The following is a 23716-nucleotide window of genomic DNA, read 5'->3' as shown; positions in this document are numbered from 1 at the left end:
TACAACATGATGGAAGATGAAAGAGATAGATGGAGTTAAGGCAGCAAAGAAAAAAGCGGAAAGGAGGGTAGAAGGGGGTTCAACGTGGTTCTCAGCGGAGGGAGTGCACTCTGGTAGCGTGGAACCACCCAGGGCCTTGTAATAGTTAAATCATATCAATTAACCATGGGACATGAGGGGATTAGGGGTTAATCTCTCCCTTGAGAGAGAGAGAGACCGTAAATTAGAAAGGAAATAAAGGGGCGAAAGAGACAAGATCATAAACAGCCATGTTGAATGGGAGATAGCTGACATGATGAATTAGGGAGCCTGAAAAAGCATGTGTCAGATAAATAAAGAAACTGCCTGAAGGATGACTTCTTGCTCCCTTATGTTACCAACAATGACGTGGTAAATTACTATATAGCAAATGAGCAGTGTGGGGATACATTTGCATTTCCCTATCAGCAGCAATGGGACCAGAAGTGGCATTTAGGGATTAAAAACAACACAAAACAGGAGATAATCCCACAGCTCGGCCACACCCGCCTGGGAACTGATTAACGCCATTTTCAATTTGGATGAGGGTGAGGAAGAAGAAAAGTAGCATGAATAATTTACCCCCTCCATCTAAAGTCTCATTGCCACGAATAAAATTTGCCCCCTCAGATTTAGAAACATCCGCATTTGATTGAAAATGAAATATACAATAAGAGATGGTATATATGGCAGAGGTTTGGGGGATCTATATTTGGGGGGAATAGGAGGACTGAGCTTTGGGGGTTTTAGAAAGGGGAGAGGAGCCCCTCTTTCTTTGGTGTATATGCAAAAATGGCTGAAGTGGGTAATGGAGCCGTGAGGTAAGAGGATTAAGATCAGTATTGGGTCAGGACTGATAGTGAGGAATGGGGTGATGGAGGGACAAAAGGATGAGTAGAACAGAAAGGGGGAAAAGAGAGGAGAGTTAGAGGGAAAATTAGACGGAGATAGGTAATTTGGGGTGGAAAGATATGAAATGGAACCTGGAGAAGCTGTCCTTCTCATCCTCTCTCTTTCAGGCCCCAAAGACTTTGCTCCAGACTCATGAGTGATAGTAGGGATCTGTGCATCCCCCTGATAGGGAGAGGTGGGATAATGCTTAACCTGATACTTGGATTGTCTCCGCAGACAACGGGGGGTCAACGGCCTATCCACAGCCAAGGAAAGCACTTGAAGGCTGCCGGAAGGTATGAGCAGTTCAAATGCTGAGTGTTCAGGAAGCTAGAAATCTGAAGGATCGAGCATTCCTCTGGTTAATAACATACACAAAATCTGGGTCCATCTGCTTTTTGACGGATTTGTAAAACAGCCAGGAGATGTTTTTTCATTCCTTAGCAAATAAAGACTGGAAAAGCTAGATTCGCTCTTTGTAAAGGTAAAGCAAAATGTAACATAGCATATGTTTACAAAAAAAGGGGGGAAATAGGAGAATCCAGAAAGTCCAAACGTGCACATAATCTTCAGTACAATCACAACTAGTCATTTTGATTACAGAAATAAAAGATTTATCTTAGTGAGCTTCGTAATGAGTGGCGGTAAGTGGATTGTTACCTTAAAAAAGGCTAACTGTTTCCCCTGATTTGAGTTTAAGCTAAACTATGGCGTCTCCTGGCTCCAGCTTCATATATAACTGATATGTATGTATTGGATTTTCTATATGACTGAAAACTGCATCCAAACTAGATTTAGAAAAAAGGCTAAAGGTGTCGGAAGTATACAAACTTCTTCTTCATAAGTATCTGCCTTAGTGCACCAAGTTGTAGCTGCAAACCAGTCTGCAGCAGCTGAGGAGCCTCATCTAAATGTTCCCCTGACCGATACGTCTTTGCTTTAGCCAATTAGCTTCCATCACAGGATCAGACTCAACTCTTATTTGCCAGCCAAAGAGGCTCAGCTGCTCGACCCCGGCAGTAGCCTCATGGAGCAACGTCGCCTGCCTCAACCCACCCCAAGTCTTAATTCAGACACTTTGAAGTATCTTGGTCTGTGGTGAGGAGCCACTCAATCAATTACGAATGAAATAATCTCCTTATGATATTTCGAGGTTTTCTTCAAGTAGAGGAGGGGGGAAAGCAAGAAGAGATTATGGAAGCCAAATCAGTCTCTCAGCTGCGTCTAAAGTGACAGGGGGAGAATCAGCTGAGAGGATGGTGGGAAATTAAATAAGGAAAAAAAAAAAAAGATTATGTCTAAGTGTGTCACCTCCGAACACTGCTGGGAAATCTCTAACCTGATCCATGAGGAGGAGGTGGTGGTTGAGTGGAGGAGCGAGAATGGATTATTGCAAGCTGTGTTTAAAAGACCCCACGGTTGCATAAAATGCTTTTGCTTACCACTAAAAGAGGTATCAAACCAACATCAATGTAATGTTTCTGTGTGTGTCTTGCAAAAACAAGCAAAGATAAAGGGAGGTAATGCGTCATCTTGCTTGGAATCTGACTTATCTGCTTAAAATACTCTGCATAGTACCATTTTCAAACGTGAACAAAACAGAGAAAAAGAAAGACGGGTAGACATGGGATGAAGTGCTTGTTTGCTGTGGATTGGCTTCAAGTTTTAATTTAGGAAATAAGAGTATGATGCTAATGGGATTTAGTCACATCGGATGATATTTATGCAAAAGCTGCCGGAGGTCATAGTCGATCAAAAAAGTTTAAAATTCCAAACTTTCACAACTTCTTTAAACACAGTTTCAGTCACAGATTTATATCATATTATATTAAAGTGTTTACAGATTTCTTGCACTATTTTTTTGTATTCTTCTATTTTATTATACTATGAGCTCGGGTCATAAGATTTTCATTTGCCATTTCTACAATGTAGCTTATGTGCATATGACATTAAAACCTTTGAATCTTGAGATTGAATATGAGTTTGACTGGTCGGTTTGTGCTTTTCTAAAATGTGAAATCTGAGTAAAGCTTAAAAGGTGTAAAACAAAAAGGTTTTTTTTTAGTAAACAGTGTGGAATCGAGTAGATCCTGAGAGAAACAGGTGAGCTACTGTCTTTTATCTTGGCGTGTGTGAAAAGTCTCTATGCATATCTATCTGACACTTGAGTAAAGTTAAGTGAGGATGTAGTTGTTTTAAATATAAACCACAGAATCAACAAGTGCAATATATTCCTGATTCAACCGGAAAACACATACCGAGCAACATGGAGCAGAACACTACTTTGGCGTACCAACCAAACAGATGCCCAGATACAAAGCAAACAATTCGACTTCTGCATGAGCCAAAGTCAGTCCTCTCCCATTTGTTTACCTGTATCCAACATAACAAAAGCCCACGCAGGCAGCCCATAATCCCTGCTTTGGTTCACTTGCTGCAATAGAGTCGGATTACATTCTTACTGCAATAAAACCGCACTAGGGTTTGCTTGGAAACGGACCGAGACCATCTCTAGCATGTGATCTCGGACTGGTGGTTTTGGTACGCACTAGAGTATGATTACTGGGTATCAAATTTCAAATTAAGATGTAAACTGATGTTGGCTTTTTAACACACCCTAAATGTCAATTTTGTCTCAGTTAAGCTTCTTCTTCTAATGCAATGACCATGATTGATTCAGGAGGCAAAAAGTAATAGGAAGACAAGGAAGGAAGGAAATGACGAAAAGGAAGGAAACAATACATTCTTTATAAAACACACCAGTAGTTTAGAAAAGTTAAACTTTGTAGAATATAAAATGAATCATTGTCAACTTTGGCCTGTTCTTCTTACCCGACTCATACAGTAGTTTATGTTTGACAGAAGCTGTAGCTATGTCTTTATAAAGGTATAAAGCATGTTGTATGCTATGTTCAAACTTCAGTAATACTTTTTGTTTCTAGTAAGATACCAAAGTAATAATACTCTGTAAAAAGATAACAAACGCCTCCCTCCAGTTTCCCTACATCTCCCCCCATCAGTGTTTCTCCCACAGCTCGCCCCAAGCCCTTTGATTTCCTTCATGGCTGACTGTTGTTTCTGCTGCTGCAAGCTCAGCCATCAGCGCGCATTGATCGCTTCATCCTCAGCGTCCCCTCCGTTATACCTGACTATGGCGACTAATTCTCCCGTTCTCCCCCTTCTTCATCCCAGATTGAGAGGGTCGGAGGAAAAAATCAATAACGGTGCCAAGTGGGGCGGGGTCAGGGGTCAACGAGGTCCTTGACAAGTGTGTCAGGGGAAGGAAGGAAGTGAGAGAAAGGAAAAAGTGCTTGTGTGTGAGTGTGAGTGTGAGTGTGAGTGTGTGTGTGTGTGTGTGTGTGTGTGTGTGTGTGTGTGTGTGTGTGTGTGTGTGTGTGTGTGTGTTGCATAAGGAGTGGTCAAGAGAAATAGAGTGACCAAAGGCCTCGTGGGTGCAAGTGTCAGACTTGTCAGGGATCAAATTTATGACCATTGATCGGAGCTGTGTGTGTGTGTGTGTGTGTGTGTGTGTGTGTGTGTGTGTGTGTGTGTGTGTGTGTGTGTGTGTGTGTGTGTGTGTGTGTGTGTGTGTGTGTGTGTGTGTGTGTGTGTGTGTGTGTGTGTGTGTGTGTGGTGTGTGTGTGTGTGTGTGTGTGTGTGTGTGTGTGTGTGTGTGTGTGTGTGTGTGTGTGTGTGTGTGTGTGTGCGTGTGCGTGTGTTTGGATCATGGTGGAATCTGACAGGGGTGAGGAGTCATCATATAAAGCCCATTATGGCCAAACAAGCCAATGAAACAAATGAATCCCCTGAGATATCGTAGTAAAGACCCTGCCATTCATGTATCCTTCCATCTGTCCGTTTGTCTATGTATCCATTTTCAATCTTATATATATATATATATATATATATCTGGGCTCAGAACAAATAGGTGTTTAAGAATAATAAAAGTTAACAATTTCAGTAGTGCTTGGCTTTATAAATAAACTTTGATTTGATTTGATTTGATTTACTTCTCATACTTATAGGACTAGTTCCACATTCATTGTAATCCACGTATCATCTTCACCGCTTGTGTGTGCATGTTTTTGTCTGTCTATCTGCAGCTGATATTGAAAAGATTGACCCATTAGCCTCACATCTTTTCTGTAAGATCGAGGTCCTGAGTTGTTTGTGTTGCGTCGGAGTTAAAAAATATATAATTGAACCGACTGCATAACACCTAAACTGACTGCTGATTCCTCTCTCCTCTTAACTGGCTGTGTGTGATCAATCACTGCTTAACAAGCACATTTTTGTTTTGCAATCGGCTAAAATCAAGTCACAATTCGGCTTTTGAAGTGGATCAAAAACATTGAAAAGACTATTTTTGAACCGGAGCATCTGCAGATTAATTCAATACCCCATATCTTATGATCCACTAAAGTTAGGCATGATGCCAGTTGAATACATCTCCAAATGTGCCGCCATCTTGACTGTAAGGGACAATTAACTGCGAATCAACATGTATTTGTTTCGACAAAGGAGAGGGAGACAACAAGGGTGGAGATCTGCTGAGTGAGCTATTCATGTTTATGTATGAGAAGATTAAAACTACTAATGATCTCAAATCTCAATCTATTCATTTAAAATACTAAAAAGAAAAGGAAAATCCCCAATTAAAATAAGTAAATATTTCACTTTCAATTTAAAAGTGTTCAAACATCCAGACTTTCTGCTTAAATGTGGTAAAAACGCAGCTCCGCAGCCCAAAAGGCTTTACCAGAAGCTCATCTGTGATAATGATTAGTTGTTCATTCCCCACTGTTTAAATTTTACATCAGTAATCGTTCACTGTAATCTTCCCAGCAACACATAATCACAGGCTTTTACTTCCCTGGAATTAGCTCACACATCTCCTAGGGGAGAGTGTGTGCAAGTGTGTGTGTTTGTGAGTTGATGACAGCCATGGAATGACTGATGCCTACTTCATGACGAAGGTAATTAACCCTGATGTACTACTGTATGTAATATGAAAAAGACAGGTAATGTGAGGCAGGTTTTCCCTATTGTCTCATTCTCACAAACACACTTATGTGGGCGAGGACGTTTTGTTGCGTTATGCAGTGTTAAAGCTTCGGATGTGTCCACAGACAATCACCTATACTGTACATACACACATACTCGCACAGTAAAAATGCAGAAAGGAAGATGAAGCCTTGAAGAAATCCATTTGCAATTTAAATGGAAATGTAATGAGCCCATGGTGGCAGTGAATTAGCCTGCTGATCAATTGATCATGTCAAGGACAAATAGGTAAACAAACATGTCCATTAGCCAGCTGCTCCGCCTCCTCCCTGCTGTGGAAGAGTGCTGGAGGATCACTGAGAGGTGACAACAACATGTGTGTGTGTTTGTGTGTGAGAGGTGAGAAAAAGGGGTGACAGCAAATACGGCCTAAAGTACATTTTCATGTGGAGACTCCCTACAAAAAAAACCCACTAAGTGATCAAACACATATACACAGATGTAAACACACTGACACACACTCAATCGCATACCCCACTGTGACCGCCCTGCCCAGCTCGTTACACAGACAGTTGGGCCCAGCAAGGCTCCTTTCAGGGGTGATAGAGAGAGGAGGAGGAGGAGGAGGAGGAGGAGGAGGAAGGTCTTTGAGACTCAAACAAGGAGCAGCATGAGGACAAAATCAAGGGAGAGAGATGGAATGAAGAGAGGACAGTGGGCTGGAACCAGACCTGCTGCCTGGCCTCACCCCGATGTGTGTGTGTGTGTGTGTGTGTGTGTGTGTGTGTGTGTGTGTGTGTGTGTGTGTGTGTGTTCTCTATTTCTATTAAAGGGAAAAAGGCTTGGGAGCAGACCAGTTTATTGATATTCCATGAATCATTTCAGTCTGTCACAGTTGCTTGTTCCTCTGATCTATCAGAAGTCTCAATCAGCACAGCAGCTAACACATCTTAATAAGAAACTGATGAAGAGCTTCTTTTGTTTAAATGCCTCTCAAAGTAACTTGATTACTGCCTAATAGCCAAAGCAAGCAGAGAGACCTGTTTCGTGGAGAATCATTAGGGCTGGCTGTCTAAAAGAAGATAGCATATATGTTCTAAAACACATATCACATTACTGCTGGCTACAAGTCTCTTTCTCATGTTACCTCTCTACCAACTGTTAGATAACCACTCTATGCCAATGCTTTGAATCAAACGCAAGCATCAGCACATTCACAAATGCTACAAAATGCTAACATCTTGAGCAGGTACCTTTTATGTTAGCAGGCAACCAAAGCTAATGGGATATTCAGGGTTATTGATAAAAATGTGGACCTGATGATGGCGCCTTGGGAAATGTTGGGGGTTTGTTCAGTATCGTCAGAGTCTTTGGCGTGCATCGTCATGGGAACCAACCTGACTGACAGACTGACAGAGAGCCACACCTCTAGCATGAAACAAACCAATGGATGATTTACAATGTCTGTGTATATCATTACAAAACCATTAATTAATTAATTATTTCAGCTGGTAATCATCCTCATCTCTCACAAGTTATACATTTATTAAAGTAAAATGTAATTTACTAATTCACTTTTGTAGTTGAAGGATTGCATTATGAAGACTCACAACTGCATTACTAACAAGAAAAAGGGTAAATGGAAAAAATTTAAACTTTTTTATGACTTGGCAACCCCAAAGTTGCCCTTATAAATAGTATTACACTCATACATAAAGCATAAATAATTGAAAATAATAAAATAAAGAATTCTCTTGATAGTAAAACTGCAAGTTGAATTGTTTTGTATAGTTTTAAATTATTATTGGGGAAAATTGTTTGATTGTCTTAGCTTTCAAATACCATATGAATGTTTAGGTTCATAAAGAAAGAAGAGGTGGAGACAGAAGAGAAGATGACAGCCATTTCTATCAGGAGTTATTTCATGCATGCTGCCTGTTCAGCGAACAGAAAAAAGTGCCTCCATCTCCACTTCCAAATCAGGATAGGATATTACCCTCATTGTTTGAGGGCAAGGACACATGGAAAGGCATTTGGAATATTATAATACGTATAGTACTGTATACGGTCCATTTTGGTGGCAAGCAAATAAGAAATATGCTTATTCACAGGATCTTTCAAAGGAGAGTTGATCCACTCCCCTTGTGTGTCATTTAACATTTCATACGGGAACTCTACAAATATAGATAGTTATAACCTCAAATCTGCAATGCATGGGAACAATAATATAAACACTGCTGATGAGGAAACTGCAGGTTAATACAGGATGAAGAGAGTGGGGAAAAAAGACCCACACAAAAAGAAAGAAGCTTTTTAAAGAGGACCATTTGTAAAACAAGGAGTTTAAAGCCAGATTATAGGGCAACAATGACACAATCCCTTATGTTCATTCCTGTAATACGCTGTGAAGAGGCGGATTTATACTTTATTGTGGTGGAATGCATCCAGGCTGCCTTGTGTCTGCCTGCCTCTTTGAGAAACATTTCCCCCCTCCTGAGGCCAGGTGTAATCCCTGCATGGAGGAAACAGCCTTCAGCCAACTGCTGATCAGCCTTATAATGGTTCAAGTATTACGAGTGATACCACCAGAGGGAAAATTCCTTCAATCCGGTGGAAAGCTCTCTCGACACTGGCTGACTCGGCAGAGGAATCTGTGCTTGGTTTGGGTGGCTGGTTGTTGGATTTCTCCCAGACTACTCTCCTTTCCTCCTGGTCTGAGTTGGATTGCAATGGATTGACTTAATTGTCTCTAATGACTAAATTGTCCCAACTATTCGCTTCATTAACTCTGTGTTAGCTCTATTAGGAGGGAGCGGAGCCGGAGAGGAGACGGTAATTGAGAGTGTTAATGAAGGAAACATGATGAGTGCCGCATGCTGAAAGTAAAAGAAGTGTGATGCTTTTGAAGTTTTTACAGATTGGTGCGCATTTTATTCTGAAAGGAGCCAATAAACCACAGTTCAAAAGGGTATTTAAGAAGGAAAATCATCACCAAAATCAAACTCAAGATATTCGACTCACTCATCACATTCAGCTAAGTTTTAGTGTGAGTATTTACCCCTAATGCAGCAGGTATCAGCCGGTATCTCCACCTATCCCTCTGAGCTCCGACTTAAACCATCAGACTTGAGCTCTCAGTCTGCTAAACCCCACTCCAGATTAGGCTCCGATAGTCTGTATGCTGGAGCAGATACTGTGGGATTTTCTGTGGTAAAGACAGATGTTTTAGAGGAAGAGAAGGGATTCTGGCTCCACAGAGGAGCTTTAGCTTTGTCATCGCTGTTAAGATTTGGCCTCGTGAACCCATTTCTTTAATTGGAATCGGGGCAAAGGAGGCCACACCTTGTGTCAATATTACCAGAGGGTGAAAGAGGCCACACCCGAGTTAAACTGTATCTGGAATATTCAGTTGGACAATCCTTTGACTGCGACACACAAATCAAACTTTCTTTGGTACTGGACTTCCTCTACTGTTAAAAAACATGTATACAATATTTTACTGGTAAGTAAGATTTTAACACATTGTTTTTTGTGTTAAAAAAGATCATATCCCATCAGTCCCAGGAGACACAGTAAAAGCCTCACGAGCTGAAATGCCAAGAAAAAAAAATGTCTTGACTCTTTGTCTTACCGACATTGTTTGGACCTTATTCAAATGATATTAGTAGCTGATAACTTAGTGTGGAATATAGACAAAAACTCATATTTAAGAACAATCAATGGTGAATGGACATGTACTCATGAGACAAAAAAAGTCAGAACCTAAATGAACATCTGTGAGCTCAGTTTCATAGATATGCAGTTTTCAGCTTGATATCCATAATGAAGAAAACTAATCACAAAAATAAGTTATCAATATCAACAACAGGCTGTCTCACTACTAAAAATCCAACCACACATTTGAAAAAACTGCAAATATTCCCAAATTGTTTAAAAGGGTTTCACAAAAAAAAAGACTTGTCAACAATTATTTAAGATTTCTAATGCTCATAGAAATACAAACCTATCTTTTCAATTGCAATCAAGTTGGAAACATGCTATGTTTGCCCGATTTGAATCTATATGTCTGTTAAATTATATATGTATAATCATGTCAAGTTTAATTTCTTGCATAGCTGTACTCTATCCTTCTGTGACCTTGCTGTCACCTTCACCCAACAACTTCCTGCTGAACGGGTAAAGCTCTTTTGAGAATAAACCTCATACTCTAAATTAATTTTGAACACCAGTCCTATTGGTCAACTTAAATACCACGCTTTTCATAATTCCCTCAACGGTGTCCATGCTTTTGTGATGTGTTTGTGGGTTTATGTGGTCAAAATATGAATTGCGTCCTTCAGGGGATCACGATTCACTCCAGTCGTGCAGCAGCAGTTGTAGTTAACACATGTGAGAGTTCCTCCATGCAGGTGAAAGCTTGTCACTATTACTTAGGTCTTCCAGGAAACTTTAGACCCTCCCTCGATGATCTCTCCTCGTTCAATCCTACAGTGTGTGAGATTTCTTTCTCCCTCTTGTTCTCTCCTCTCCTTTTCTCCCTCATTCTCTGACACTCTCTCCAGTTTTTTCCTCTCTTCTTTTTCAACACATAGGTGGATTAAGGCAGAGGGGCTTTTGTTTAGATAAAGCGAAGGATTAGGGAGAGATTTGCCCCCATAAAGTTGTGGGCTTAATGGGCCTTTTATCCCTGCATGTCCCTAAAGCTGTGTTGCCTCTGGATTAGGACTACACAATGGGGCCCCTTGTGCAGAGGGATCCGGGCCAGAGAGCGACAGAGAGAGAGGAGAGAAGGCAAGGAAAAGAAATGAGACAGAAGAGCTGAGACAAGGGAGAAAAGAGGGCAAGAAGAAAGAGAGAAGGGGATGGATGGAGGGAGAGAAAAAAAAGGGGAATTATTCAGCTTTTAGAGGAAACTGACAGGTTGAAACTTTTAGAGGAGGGATTTGCAGAGCAGATCCTGAGATCTTGTCATCAATAAAAGGGATTTCAGGAGGATTCAGAGGCGTGGTGCTGAAAATAAACCGCAAAAACTGTCGCTGTCTTTTCAAATGCATTTATCTAACACATTTTTTCAAATAAATAGAAAGGCAGGTCCTGCTATGGAAGTGCTGCTAATAACTGTCTAAGAGGTGGCTCCTGGCCAATTGCTTTGTTATTCTTGTCAAAAAAAAAAGGTCTCCTGCAAGAAGTCGATTTTAAACTACACATCAAAATGATTAATTGCCCTGGGATGAACAGATGCTGAAATACCCTTGAATGGTGCCGGGGAGGCTGAGGCTTGCTGGATTGCAGCCCTAATGTATTCATGAAGTTGCAGAAACATCATTAAGAGTATTAATTAGCTATTAGAGAGCAGAATTCACCGGCATTAGAGATGGTTTTGGTCAAATACCTCTATCAAATACAGGCTGAGACAAGAGGAGAAAGTAGACTCTAGATATGCGTTTGATAAAAGGAATAAAACTGCTTTCAAAAAGGGTTAAACCTGGCCGGAAATCAATGAGGAAACAACAGAAATCTATATTAGACCAGATGTGTTATCTACAAGAGGTTATGGGAACATTCCAAATAAACAAATATTCCTTTGCCATATTAACATTTTTTTATTTTTGGTTATTCGTTAACTAGAGGTCATTGTTTACCCACCTTGTATTCAGCAGTGCATGGGTACAGGGGTAAGGGGAGCTGTTTTTTGGCGTTTAAGCCCTTCAGATGCGCTGGACAGCTCTAGTCTCTCTAAGGAGCTTTAGGTGGAGAGGCGCTGAGAAGAAACTCTTTCTCGCTTTAATTGCTTTAGAGACGGTCCTCACAAAGAGACAGTGGCCAGATTTACCTCCCGTTTAAGTTCTTATTTCCATTGGTTCACAAGTTAATCCTCTTTCTTTCTCAGACCTCGGAGAGAAACCGAGTGATAGGAGCCTACCAAGGCGACAGAAACCACAGAGGCACACGAGTTTTTCCAGGCAAAAGGGGAGAGACTTTGAAGCACAAAAAGTTTTGGGTGGTTTAAAAAAACAAAACAGATTTAGAAGCAAAGACGCACCACGGCAATGACACTTCGAAGACATTACAGGTTAATAATAATAACAATAATAATAATACTAATAAATGTAATAATAATAATAACAATCAAATTATATTTGACTCAAATAGCCTGAATCAATGTTTAAGCAAATAAACGGATTGAATATATATTGTTCTCACGTTAAAAAAGGCTATTATAATAATCGTTATTAGTAACAATTTAGTGTACCGCAAAAGTTAAAAATGTGTGTATATTCATTTAATTCTGTCGTTTTTTATTTCAACATTCAAATCAATTATGTAATTTTAAGCTAATATATATGACCGTTTTTAGCTATACTTCAAAATAGTCCAACGATACTTTTTAGATGTAAAAAAAAAACATACTTCTTTTAAGAAAAAATATCCACTTCACCTCGAGTGCCTCAACTCTTTCTCTCATAACTTTAAACGTTATGATAAATGTCCAAGCTGAATTGTGTTTTAATGTGCCTCAAAACGCATTGAAATAAATATTCTCTGTTCGATTAAATCTTTTGTCGACTGTTCAAACGTGTTCAGAGTGAGAAACATGGTCAGAGATAAAACTGCGTTATAGGCCAAGCACTTTCCCAAAGAATCTCCCAACAAAATATGCAAGCTTTACATTAAAAGGCTACTTTGCGCTGCCCTTAATTCCCTACCTAAACGGTTTTGCTCTGGGAGAAGAAATCTTCTCTAAAAACCCTTCAAAAAGAGAAGGGCATTATTGCCCTAATCCTCTTACCCGCAGTCATTTTAAGACAGGGGTTTTTGGAGGCTGAGATGGCGTCTTGTCTTCCCTATCCCATCCCAAATCCTTCCAGGCCGGGAGAGAGTCTAAAGGCAGCACCCTGGCATCTATTAGCCATCTCTCAAAGTCTCTCTCCTCCAGTGGCATGCAGGAAAAAGCCGAAAAGCAAACAAAATAAAGGCTGGTTTCTTTTCCTCACAAAAACCAAGGAGAAGCAATTGGATTCATGATCCTAGTGTCAGTTTGAGGATAGGAGATTTGAAAAAATAAAATAAAATCATTGAAACTCATGAAATTAGATTAAAGTGTTTTTTATTAAAACAAATATCTTAATGTTTAATTTATATTTCAGATAAACTGCTAAACAGGAACGTTTTCTTTATTCTCGTTTAAATGCATACGACTATTACAACAAATATTTAATAGATAAATACAGATTTTGAAATATATCAAGTTCATCCTATTTATGTCGATTACAAATCAATATCTAAACATGTTTTGCCAAATGAGATATTAAAAATAGCTTCAAATGTTATCAATTAAAAAAAAAAAAATAGGTGTAGACAGACACGGTGGGATTTAGCGGACATAATGTCCTTAAATTGATCATATTTGAAAAATAACTCCAGAAGTCAGTGCGACAGTCTGCCGCTGGACGATCAGCTGCCTTAATGACTTGACTGACAGTCCTGAGAGCCAATAGAAAGCGAGCATGACCCCCGCGAGGCTCTCCTTAAAGTCCCTCCACCCGGCTCTCGCGCACCAGCAGATGGCAGCTTCTCACATGAGCAGGTGGAGCACCAGCGGACGGACTTGAAGTGAAGAAACAGACTCTGGATGACTTTTACTTTGTCCACACTCCTTCTCTTACTGTCGGACAAAAGGACAGACAGCAGTGGGCATTAAAAACAAACCGCAGCGGAAGAGAAACCTGACAGCGCCGCTCGGACTCTACTGAGGGAACTGACGGAGAATACAACGGTCTCCACAAGAGGTAAACACTTTCTTCATCTCTTTATTTAGTCACGCATTTTTCTCATGTTGCATTTTGAAAAAAACGTTATTCATTAATGCTTTAATGTTCATGTTAAACTGGTTTGCATTTTTATTAGACTTTAAATTGTCAGTCCCTCTGGATCAAAATATTGTGTTTGTAAAGTGAAAGGAAAGACACACGTGTTGTGATATTGCCTGTATCAAAATAAGATAATGTTTTAAGTGTTTGGAAAGAAGAGCAATATAAATAGACCTATTGTATTTGAATAAATCTGGTATAGGGCTACGTTTCAGTGTGTAACCCACAATGCAACCTGGCCTGAGAATAACAATTCAAAACGGCCTCATTACAAATAATAAAAAAACTAAATAAAAGTCTAACACTTAACAAGTGTATGTTTTTTTCCAGACAGCTAAATCAGCTGTCCAAAATAAGAGGTAGCCTACTCCTGTTTCTCTAATTACATTATACAAATGTAAAGGTTATTTCTATATTGTTTTCTTAAGCTTTTACGGTTATGTCTTTTATGCATTCTCACAAAATAACCATAATGTGACATTAGGGTCTTACAATTATTTACCATAAAATAAAAAATCGGACATTGAATTACCTTTAAATATCACTCTGGCTCATGGACAACGAATATCCTTCATAATAACAGCTCAGTACAAATTAAACACGTCCCTCGCCCTCTGACAGTTTACACTGTGACACAGCAAGAGCAGACTGTCTGGTCGACCCCTGCCCCTCAGGGCTGTTAGCAAATAACATTTTTCCTAATTTAGTCGGATCAAAGAGTTGCACTGTACATTCCAATTTACATAATGACGGTCTGATAATCGAAGCATTGAGCAGGGCTGCCAGGAGGGCCCAGTGCCTGGAGCAGAGAGAGGCTTATGAATGACAATAACAGCACTGACAGGCTCCCAGTGATGAGCTGCTATTGTGCTGAATTTGATATGGGGAGAGGATACAGACTATAACCAGACAGGGGTACATATAAAAGGTGGGTATAGCTGGCAGGCTTAAAGCGAACAAAGTTTACTTACACTACAAAATAAGGGGGGAAAGAGTCTGAAAACATGCATTTGAGAAGCAGTTATTTTGATTTGCAGATAACTGAATTTTGCTAAAAAAAAGTAAAATCAATAGCTGATGTGTATTCCCTTAAACTTGTATGATTGGTTGCAGGTGTAAACAAATGAACATATTGATACATGTTAAATAGATTTATGGTGCATTTATGTTAATTGAACTGTTTTTTTTTATGCGTAATCGTTTAAAAACACATTTGTTTTCAGAGAAAACAGAAAAGGAAAAAAGTAGAATTGAGCAAAAATCGTTGGCCTATTATACTAGAACACACACACTTGCCCACGCGTGAACGCGCATTCATTCTCGGGAGCTCCCACCCTGCGCTACCCACCTCAGTCCCACTGTACGTCCGTCCGTGTCAGCGTTGATGATAAATGGAGGGCCTCGCAGTCGAAACCTATTTGCACTTCCATTAGACGGGGAGCCAAATGGGGATCAACATGCATATTTTTACCCGCGGAGAGGCCATACATCTCAGCCAAAACGTTGCCCCGGAGCGACGGGATAAGAGGCCGCCAGAGAGGGGAAGGGGAGGGGGAGAGACGGGAAGGGGGGGCCCATTCAACTCAAATACTTGGGGGAGTAAAGTAAATGTTTAGCGAAGCACCTTCTGTCCCGGCGAATTAAACTATTCCCCACCGCCCTCTGATCACATTCATCAGCCGCCGCAGCCACTTAATAGGCTGGGAATGGGCACTGCGGGCATCACACACACACACACGCACGCACACAGACACGCACACGCACAGACACACGCAAACACACTCAAAAGCTGCGAAGTGGATAGGAAAAAGTGCCTGTTATAAAAACGACCACCCAGTCTTTTCTGACTTACAACACATTTTTATAATAGCTTATTTGGCCATATAAAATCAATAATAATAATAATAATAGTAATAATACAATTAATACTGAAATCAAATCCTTAAAACTGACATTTGATTGTTACAAAAACTATAGATATTCAAAAGACGTCAACCAGAAATAAGGTCACTTAAAATTAACAACAATTTAGTTTTAAATTAAAACTAATATCCGGAAGAAAATGTGTTCAGAGCATTGGTCAATTTAAAAGGTTCTGCAATATCAAATATTACTCTGTATAATTTTAACAACACTTTCTGATTTTTCTTTACTTTGTTGAAATTTACATCACAATTTTTAAAAAACGTTGTGAATTAGAGAGATTAAATAAAAACGAAATTAGAAAAATGATAACCTGAAAAGTAGGCCTATCTGTCCAGACCTTTAAGAGCATTTTTTTCTGGATAGTGTACCTGTCATATGGAGAAAGATTGATATATTTTCCCTGCGGACTGTAACAGTTATAATAACTATTTGGGCCTCTCAAGTATTCCCTCCTGTCAGCCTCCTCCGTATACTAATACATAATCTAATCGTGTCCTGAAGGCTACATCTGAAAATCTCAGTCGTGGAGGACAGCTACAAATAGAGTTTTGGAAATTGCTTCAATGCAACTTTAAAGAAATGTTACATTTTTATTTTTAAAATAACACAACCTAAACTTAAATAAATGTAAACGTTTCTGGAAATTAATTTTGAAAAGAGAACAAGTAATACACTCATTTAAACAACACTTATTGAGAATGACATTTCTGTAATCATCTATTAAAAAATAATCCTTCTGTCTGGTCGCAGGTTTTGGACACCGACACCCGGAACAAATCTTATTTCCTTTTCCTATACATTTCATCAACGCCTTGATCTGTCAAGCAACGTTTTTTCACTGGGGATTTGGTTGCTCCGGGATCATAACGACGTGAATAAAATCATGAATAAGGCATTCGTCACGGTTCATTATGGGAATGAGTGATAATTACCCCAATTAAAAGTCTTTTGTATAATTAATGGATTGAACACAGCGATAATTGGATGTTAATGGATAACACTTTAGTCTGACTGCGCACATCAAAATATATAGGCCTTTAAGCGCGAGGACCTCATGTAAAGGATACTAATAAAAAGCTCGTGTCGTGTCAAGCCTCTTAATATATTTAGGCTGACATACATTTGATTTATTTTCTGTCATTACCAGGTCGAATAAGTAGGCCTACTCAGATATTGAAGTAAAAGACCGTAGGAATACTCTGAAAGTCCTGCATTCAAAATGCAAAATGTTATTTAAGTAAAAGTGCAAAAGTATTCAGAAGTAGGCTACCAAAAGTAAAAGTATTATGCAGATTGGCCCATTTCAAAATAATATATCATATATTTTGATTCTAAATATTGTTGCATCAACGTGTTATCAAAGCTGGTAAAGGTGCAGCTAATTTAAATTACTTTGTATACTGCAGGGTAGCTTTTGAATTTACTCCAGGTGTAACTACAGTCTTATTTAGGTGTTGTTTATATTTCACATCATTACAAACAATTGCAAAGTAACTAAAGATATTAAATAAATGTAGTGAAGTAAAAGTAAACGATTAACCTCTAAATTGTTGTGAAGCAGAAGTATAGCCTACAAAGCAGCCCAAAATTGTACTTAAGTAAAGTACTTAAGTAAATCTAGATAGGCCTACCTTACAACACATGGTCATAACGGTGAGTTTTAGCTCAGTGCACTCATCAGCATCCACGCGCCTTTACTTTATGTCCTTAAATGAACTCCATTCCTTCCTCTTTAATTCACAGCACTCTCTTCCGGTCCGCAGGTATAGCGACCTCCCAGCATGCAGCACTACGGGGTGAACGGCTACTCTCTGCACGCCATGAACTCGCTGAGCGCCATGTACAACCTGCACCAGCAGGCCGCGCAGCAGGCGCAGCACGCGCCCGACTACCGGCCATCCGTGCACGCGCTCACACTGGCAGAGAGACTAGCTGGTAATTGAGTGCACGCTCACACACAAACTCATATTTTGGATGCATATTGTTGCCCTTTCTGCAAACAAATTATTCAAGCTAGTTGAAAAAATATAATTGTGACATATTATAATCAGACCGGCTGACAGTAATGCAAATACAAGTGAGCTGTTTAATTATTTGACGAACATTAAAATAAACTTTCCGTGTGTTTTTCCTTTCCAACGGCTGCGCATTTCAAGACATCATCCTGGAGGCTCGCTACGGCTCTCAGCACCGCAAACAGCGCCGCAGCCGCACGGCCTTCACCGCACAGCAGCTCGAGGCGCTGGAAAAGACCTTCCAGAAGACACACTACCCGGATGTGGTGATGAGAGAGCGACTGGCCATGTGCACCAACCTGCCCGAGGCCCGCGTGCAGGTTAGACGGGCTTTTAATGCTACATTTGTCTTCGAATTATTTATCCATCTGATCAATTGTGTAATTTTGAATGCAGGTGTTGTATATTATGGGCACCTCTAAAGTGTTTTGTTGTGTTTGTACACTATCAAAATGTGTGTGCATTATCTTTGAATGGCAACTTTATTTGAAGTAGTGAGAAAATTCACAATATATTTATGTTTTTTTTAAATGGAGAGAACTGTCTGCACACACAGTTCGAGTTAAAATCAATAACTGTCCATTATTACCAAAACAGGAAAATGAAAATCATTTTAGAGAGTACTGAATCATATTTGTTTTTCATTGAATGGGCACAGAAATAGGTTGTCATCTGAATACGAAAAAGTGCTAAAGTACATGTAAATTAAACTATTAATAATGTTAAAACTGATGTAATTTTGATTATGATAATTTATCTTGAACTTTATGTTGCTGACATTTTCTGGGCTTTTTATATACCACTCAATCATTTGATACAGACTGGTACTACAGTTGGTGTCCATAGTTGGACATCTCCTCAGCTTGTTCTCCCTCTAACTCGCCCTCTTCTCCCCTCTGCCACCAGGTTTGGTTCAAAAACCGCAGAGCCAAGTTCCGTAAGAAGCAGCGCAGCCTGCAGAAAGAGCAGCTTCAGAAGCAGAAGGAAGCCTCAGGAGAAGGAGGAAGCGAGAAGGAGGATGCAGCTCCCTCCACAACGGTCCTTCCTGACACCCAACTCCCTCCTCCCTCCTCCTCCTCCTCTTCTCTGGAGACAGAGGGTGCTGGGGTCTGTCCCGAACCCCTGGACATCGAACTGAATGTCACATCAGCAGAACACTCTGGCAGCGAGTCTGCGACAGAGGACAATGCCACAGATAAGGAGGACGAGGGTAAATCTCAGAGAGAGGAGATGAAGTGTGAGAGAGCAGCGACTCCTGAGGACAGATCTCCAGGTTGCAAAAGACTCAGCCCTAAACCAGGTAAGAACTTATGACACCTGATTTTTACTCTGACACAAAGCTGAATATGCTATTCTTGGCAAGACTGTATTCATCAGCTGAATGAATAATTAAAATCTCCTCTTGTCTTTGTCCAGACTCTCCTTTCGTCTCTCCGTCAGTGACGCCCTCCTCCTCCAGCGGCGGCATGTCCAGCGCTGGCCCCCTCCCTCAGAGCCACTCTTACTCTTCCTCCCCCCTCAGCCTGTTCCGTCTGCAGGAGCAGTTCCGTCAGCACATGGCCGCCACCAACAACATGGTGCACTACCCTGCCTTCGACCTCTCCGCCCCATCTTCACTCCCCTACCTGGGGATGAATGTTAACATGCCCCCCGCCCCGCTGGGCTCTCTGCCCTGCCAGTCTTACTACCAGTCCCTGTCCCATCACGCCCAGCAGGTGTGGGGCAGCCCCCTGATGCAGGCGCCGGCTGCGGGCGGCCTGGCCAGCCACAACAGCAAGACCACCAGCATCGAGAACCTGCGTCTGAGAGCCAAACAGCACGCCGCCTCGCTGGGACTGGACACAATGTCTAACTGAGGATCAGATTGTATGGAGGACAAACTCAACATACACACACATCACCCCATCCCACTGTGTGTATGTGAGACTGTGATAGTTCTTTAGGAGCATGCAGAGGTGTCCAAAATCACAACATGCACAGGACCTACAAAGCTCCAAACATCAACAGCTGGTTTGACTCCTCTTAGCTTCCAAATCGTCTGACGGTCTAGGACACAAGATATTGAATATTGATGCGATGGATGAAATGAATGTCCCAACTCAGAGGACAGTGAACTTATTCATGACTCACATGATGATGTTTCCATCAGACACCTACTGTAGGACCTTCTTAACATCTGAAAAAAATCTAAATAAGAATCACTGAAATCGTACACAGCTGATGATGGATGCACTCGGTTTAAAAAGGACAATGCAAATAATGTTTACAAGAACAATGTGAATAAATGAGGCACTTTTGAAGGAATTGGGCTCGTTGGCCAGGAGGAAAAAGGTATCGCTCATGCAGCAGAGAGAGCCTTTCTTTCAGAGGACCATTGACATTTCAATTAAGCAGCGTGGTTATGTACATAGCATGTACTACATAACAGCACATAAATACAAATACATTTCAAGCCGTGTTGTCCTCAATAGCATAATTAAAAGAGACTCATTTACCAGTTTAATGGCCAGTAATATGCCACTTTGTACAGAGGCTGGCTTGATAATGAGAAAATGATTTCAGTGAGTAAATTCTCAAAGCTTTTAATTACATTTTGCCCTGGGCTCAGGGAGCTGGGGCAAATGCAATTATGAACATGAATACCATTTAAGACTGCCTTTATATATTCAAAAGCTCTGTGGCAACATGATTGACATCATTTAAACATGAGTTGATCACTTTGAATACAAAGTGATAAGGAAAACACATTTGGACAAATGAATACATTTCCCATCCCATATTTAGTCAGCAGTTATTCTCGCATTATTGAGGAAAACATGCCGCTTGTCATTGAAAGCAACACCGTCTGTAAGCACTTGAGGAGAATCACACATGTCTCCGATGTTTTCTGTTAATGTGTAATGTCTTCACACGAAAAAAAAGCACATTATTTGAATATGTAAAATACAAAAAAAGTCTATCTATTAATGTTTACTGGTAAGGTAATTGTAAAGTTCATATTATGTTGTACAATTGATAACGGACTCAGATAAAGTTCCTTTTGCTTTCAGATTGTAAGATTGTATTCGCTCACCGGCAGCCCCCTCTTACCCCTCCTCTATTGGTTGTCTGTGTAACGAATCCTGGGTTGGATTAATATTTTAAATGTGATTTCTTTCTACACTGGAATTGGCTAGAAAGAAGCAAATGAACTAATATGGCTCGCTGCAAAACTGTCCCCTCATGTATGCTGCAATCCAGACAAAAGTGAACAGATTTCAGTGAATTGACCCGAGTCCTTTGTGTACTGCTGTCTTGACTCTTTGAGTTCTGTTGTTGCTAGTATTCTAATGCTGTCCCCCCCCCCCCCCCCCCCCCCCCCCCCCCCCCACTGTCTCTGTCAAACTACTTGGTCCAGTGGTAGATAGATTTATAATGGTGGAGGAGAGAGATGGAGCAGACCATCAGCAGTGTTGTTTCCTTTACCCCTCCCTGAAAATGTAGACTTGAATTAGTGTTGTTGTAAGATAATCGCAAATAAAAACATTGCTTGAAGACCTTTACAATGAATCTGTGTTGCATATCTATGTAGTAGGAGGCTAGTCATGGCCGAACACTGACAAAGGTGGGTTGCTATAGTTAAACTCTGCAATTAAAATGCCCAAAACATTTATTAAATAAGCAAAAGTACAAGTATGTTAATTTGCCTTTCAACTACACAAGCTTCAAAACTAATTGATCGAGTGCACCTAAACAACTCTGAAGCAACAAAGTTTGTTTAAAATCCTTATGTGGCAAAAGTAAAACAGATGTAAGCAAGTTAAATATAATGTAGGTTATATTATATATTTCAGGCAAAACAAAGTATGGGAAAAAGGTGATGGTGAGAGGAGAAAGGTAAAGAAAATGAATCAAGACAATGAAAAGACATGATGAAGATTAAATTAAGAACAATAAAAAAATTAAATACAAATAAAATGCATGAGAATTCTTATGGAGACAAAGAGTATGGAGTAAAAGAGAAAGAAAAAGAACAACGTAATCTGAAAAAAAAAGAAAAACCGCACGGAGACATAAGCTATCCCCAATGAATAAGCAGGCCATTATCCTGAAGAATGACGGCCTGGGGCGGTGATTATGCTGCTATTATATCTTTAACAGCATGGTTTGTCAAAACGCACAGACCCCCACCCCAACCCTGCTCACACACACACATACACTCAAAGCGAAGCAATAAGGCATCTCAATTCCAAATGTGTGTCCTTGCTCTTCCCACAGTAAACGTACCGAAGCTGTATGACATTGCTCTGCTGTTAAGTGAATTGGCCTCTAACACCTATTTCCCCCTCAGTATGTGTGTAAATAACAAATGTGCACCTTTGCTGCTGCATTTCTCCGCACGTTATGAATCACCACGATCCAACAATCGGATAATGATCTCAGCAGATTAGCAGCGTTAATGTGGGTGTAACACCTCACCCTAACCCTTGTTGTGTTTTATTACACCACATACAAGTTGTGTGTCCTCCGCCAAGGGCATGGCTGATGGTATGACTGATAAGACTGTGGTGTGTCTATGCAGCACAAGTGAATGTCCTTGTTATCCGGGGGAAGGAGTCTGTCCAGGTACGCGGCAGGATTTCCTCCCATGGGGCTTTTGAGGGGAAAACATAACACAATACTCTTGTTCCAAATGTTCCCTTTTTTTAAACACCCATCCCCCAAACACACACGCCCTGAGGGTCGAACAGGGATTGCTAGATTGTACCGCTGCAGGGTCAAGTGTGTTGAGCCCTTGATGCTGGATCAGGTGCTTCTATCTCTTAACACTCAAGGCTGTATATTCACCACTTTACCTTCCATAACCACCTAGGCTGCCACATATCTCAATCCACTTTCCTTTAAGCAAGTGTTGACATGTGTGTATTCGTGTGTCTGTGTGTGTGAGGACTGAACAAATGATTTTTCCAATAAATTATGGCTATAGGATGATAAGAAACCAAATCCTTTAAAGGGGCCCTATTGTGGTTTTTTGAGGTTCTCCTTTTCTGAAGCGTGTTCTATAGCTTTTTGTGCATGTTAATGGTCTGCAGAGGCTTAAATCCCAAAGTCTGCTCCAGACGGAGTTTCTTTCCCACACACTCCCCGCTTGCCTGAAACGCCTCCATTGGACTCCTTTGTTCACTTCCTGGACATAGTGACATCCATATGTAACAATCGCGCTTCTATTGGCTAGCACATTGTACGTGATAGTCTAAGAGGCGGGACATCTCTAAGCTGTTGACCAATCACAACAGAGCCGGCCAGCTAACCAATCAGAGCAGACATTGGCTCTGGTTTCAGACAGAGGGTGAAAAGAGTTGCTGCAGCACAGGCAGGATGAGAAAAATAAAGAGCTTTTTGAAAATTGAAGCATGTTAATATGTCAAAGTAGAGGCAAAAAAACAAATATGAATCTGAAAATGTGCATAATGGGGCCCCTTTAAGTTATACTGTCTGACATGATTAAAGATTTTACTTGAACTAACTTATTTTTAAAAAATAGTATTTTTATTAAAAGCAACAAACGTTTTTTTCCCCTTTGTTCTGTAATGTTTACATATTTTTAAGCAAGAAAATGCCTGCTTCTACAGGTCTACCAGTTTTCTGTATCTCCTGCTACTAACTCTCTCACACACACACACAGCCCCCCGGAGCAAGCCCCCCACACAAAAATCACAGTGTACCATTCAATCAGTGCTTTTTCCCCCCTCCCTCCTCTCCATGGTTCTCTTAAAGGTTTTAAGCATGGCGAGAATGAAAAGTGCCAGCGTTAGAAACCTCGGCCCATTGAGGAGGTGACAGGGTCTGCCAGAATATGATCCTAATCCTGTTTCCAGCATTCTTTTAGCTCACTGGCATTGCCATTTCGCCACATATTCTCTGAGCTGTCAGGCCCAGGGAAATCCCTCTAATAGTGCATTGCCCAGATACACATCAAAGCCCTCCTGGAAACCACCAGCAGGAACTTAA

The 23716-nt window shown here is 40.5% G+C and overlaps 1 protein-coding gene across 1 annotated transcript; it reads left to right on the top strand.

Moving 5' to 3' along the window:
- The first annotated feature begins 13516 nt into the window (after positions 1-13516).
- dmbx1a (diencephalon/mesencephalon homeobox 1a) lies at positions 13517-19605 on the top strand. The gene is made up of 5 exons (XM_034137930.1): positions 13517-13703; positions 17474-17645; positions 17867-18045; positions 18632-19025; positions 19142-19605. The coding sequence occupies exons 2-5, from the start codon at positions 17492-17494 to the stop codon at positions 19579-19581; spliced, it is 1167 nt and encodes a 388-aa protein (XP_033993821.1). The 5' UTR covers positions 13517-13703; positions 17474-17491; the 3' UTR covers positions 19582-19605.
- Positions 19606-23716: the final 4111 nt, after the last annotated feature.

Source organism: Trematomus bernacchii, unplaced genomic scaffold (assembly GCF_902827165.1).
Source record: "Trematomus bernacchii unplaced genomic scaffold, fTreBer1.1, whole genome shotgun sequence".
In the NCBI taxonomy this organism is placed as follows: domain Eukaryota; kingdom Metazoa; phylum Chordata; class Actinopteri; order Perciformes; family Nototheniidae; genus Trematomus; species Trematomus bernacchii.
Note: the sequence above shows the minus strand (reverse complement) of the source record. Positions and strands in the feature narration are given on the sequence as shown.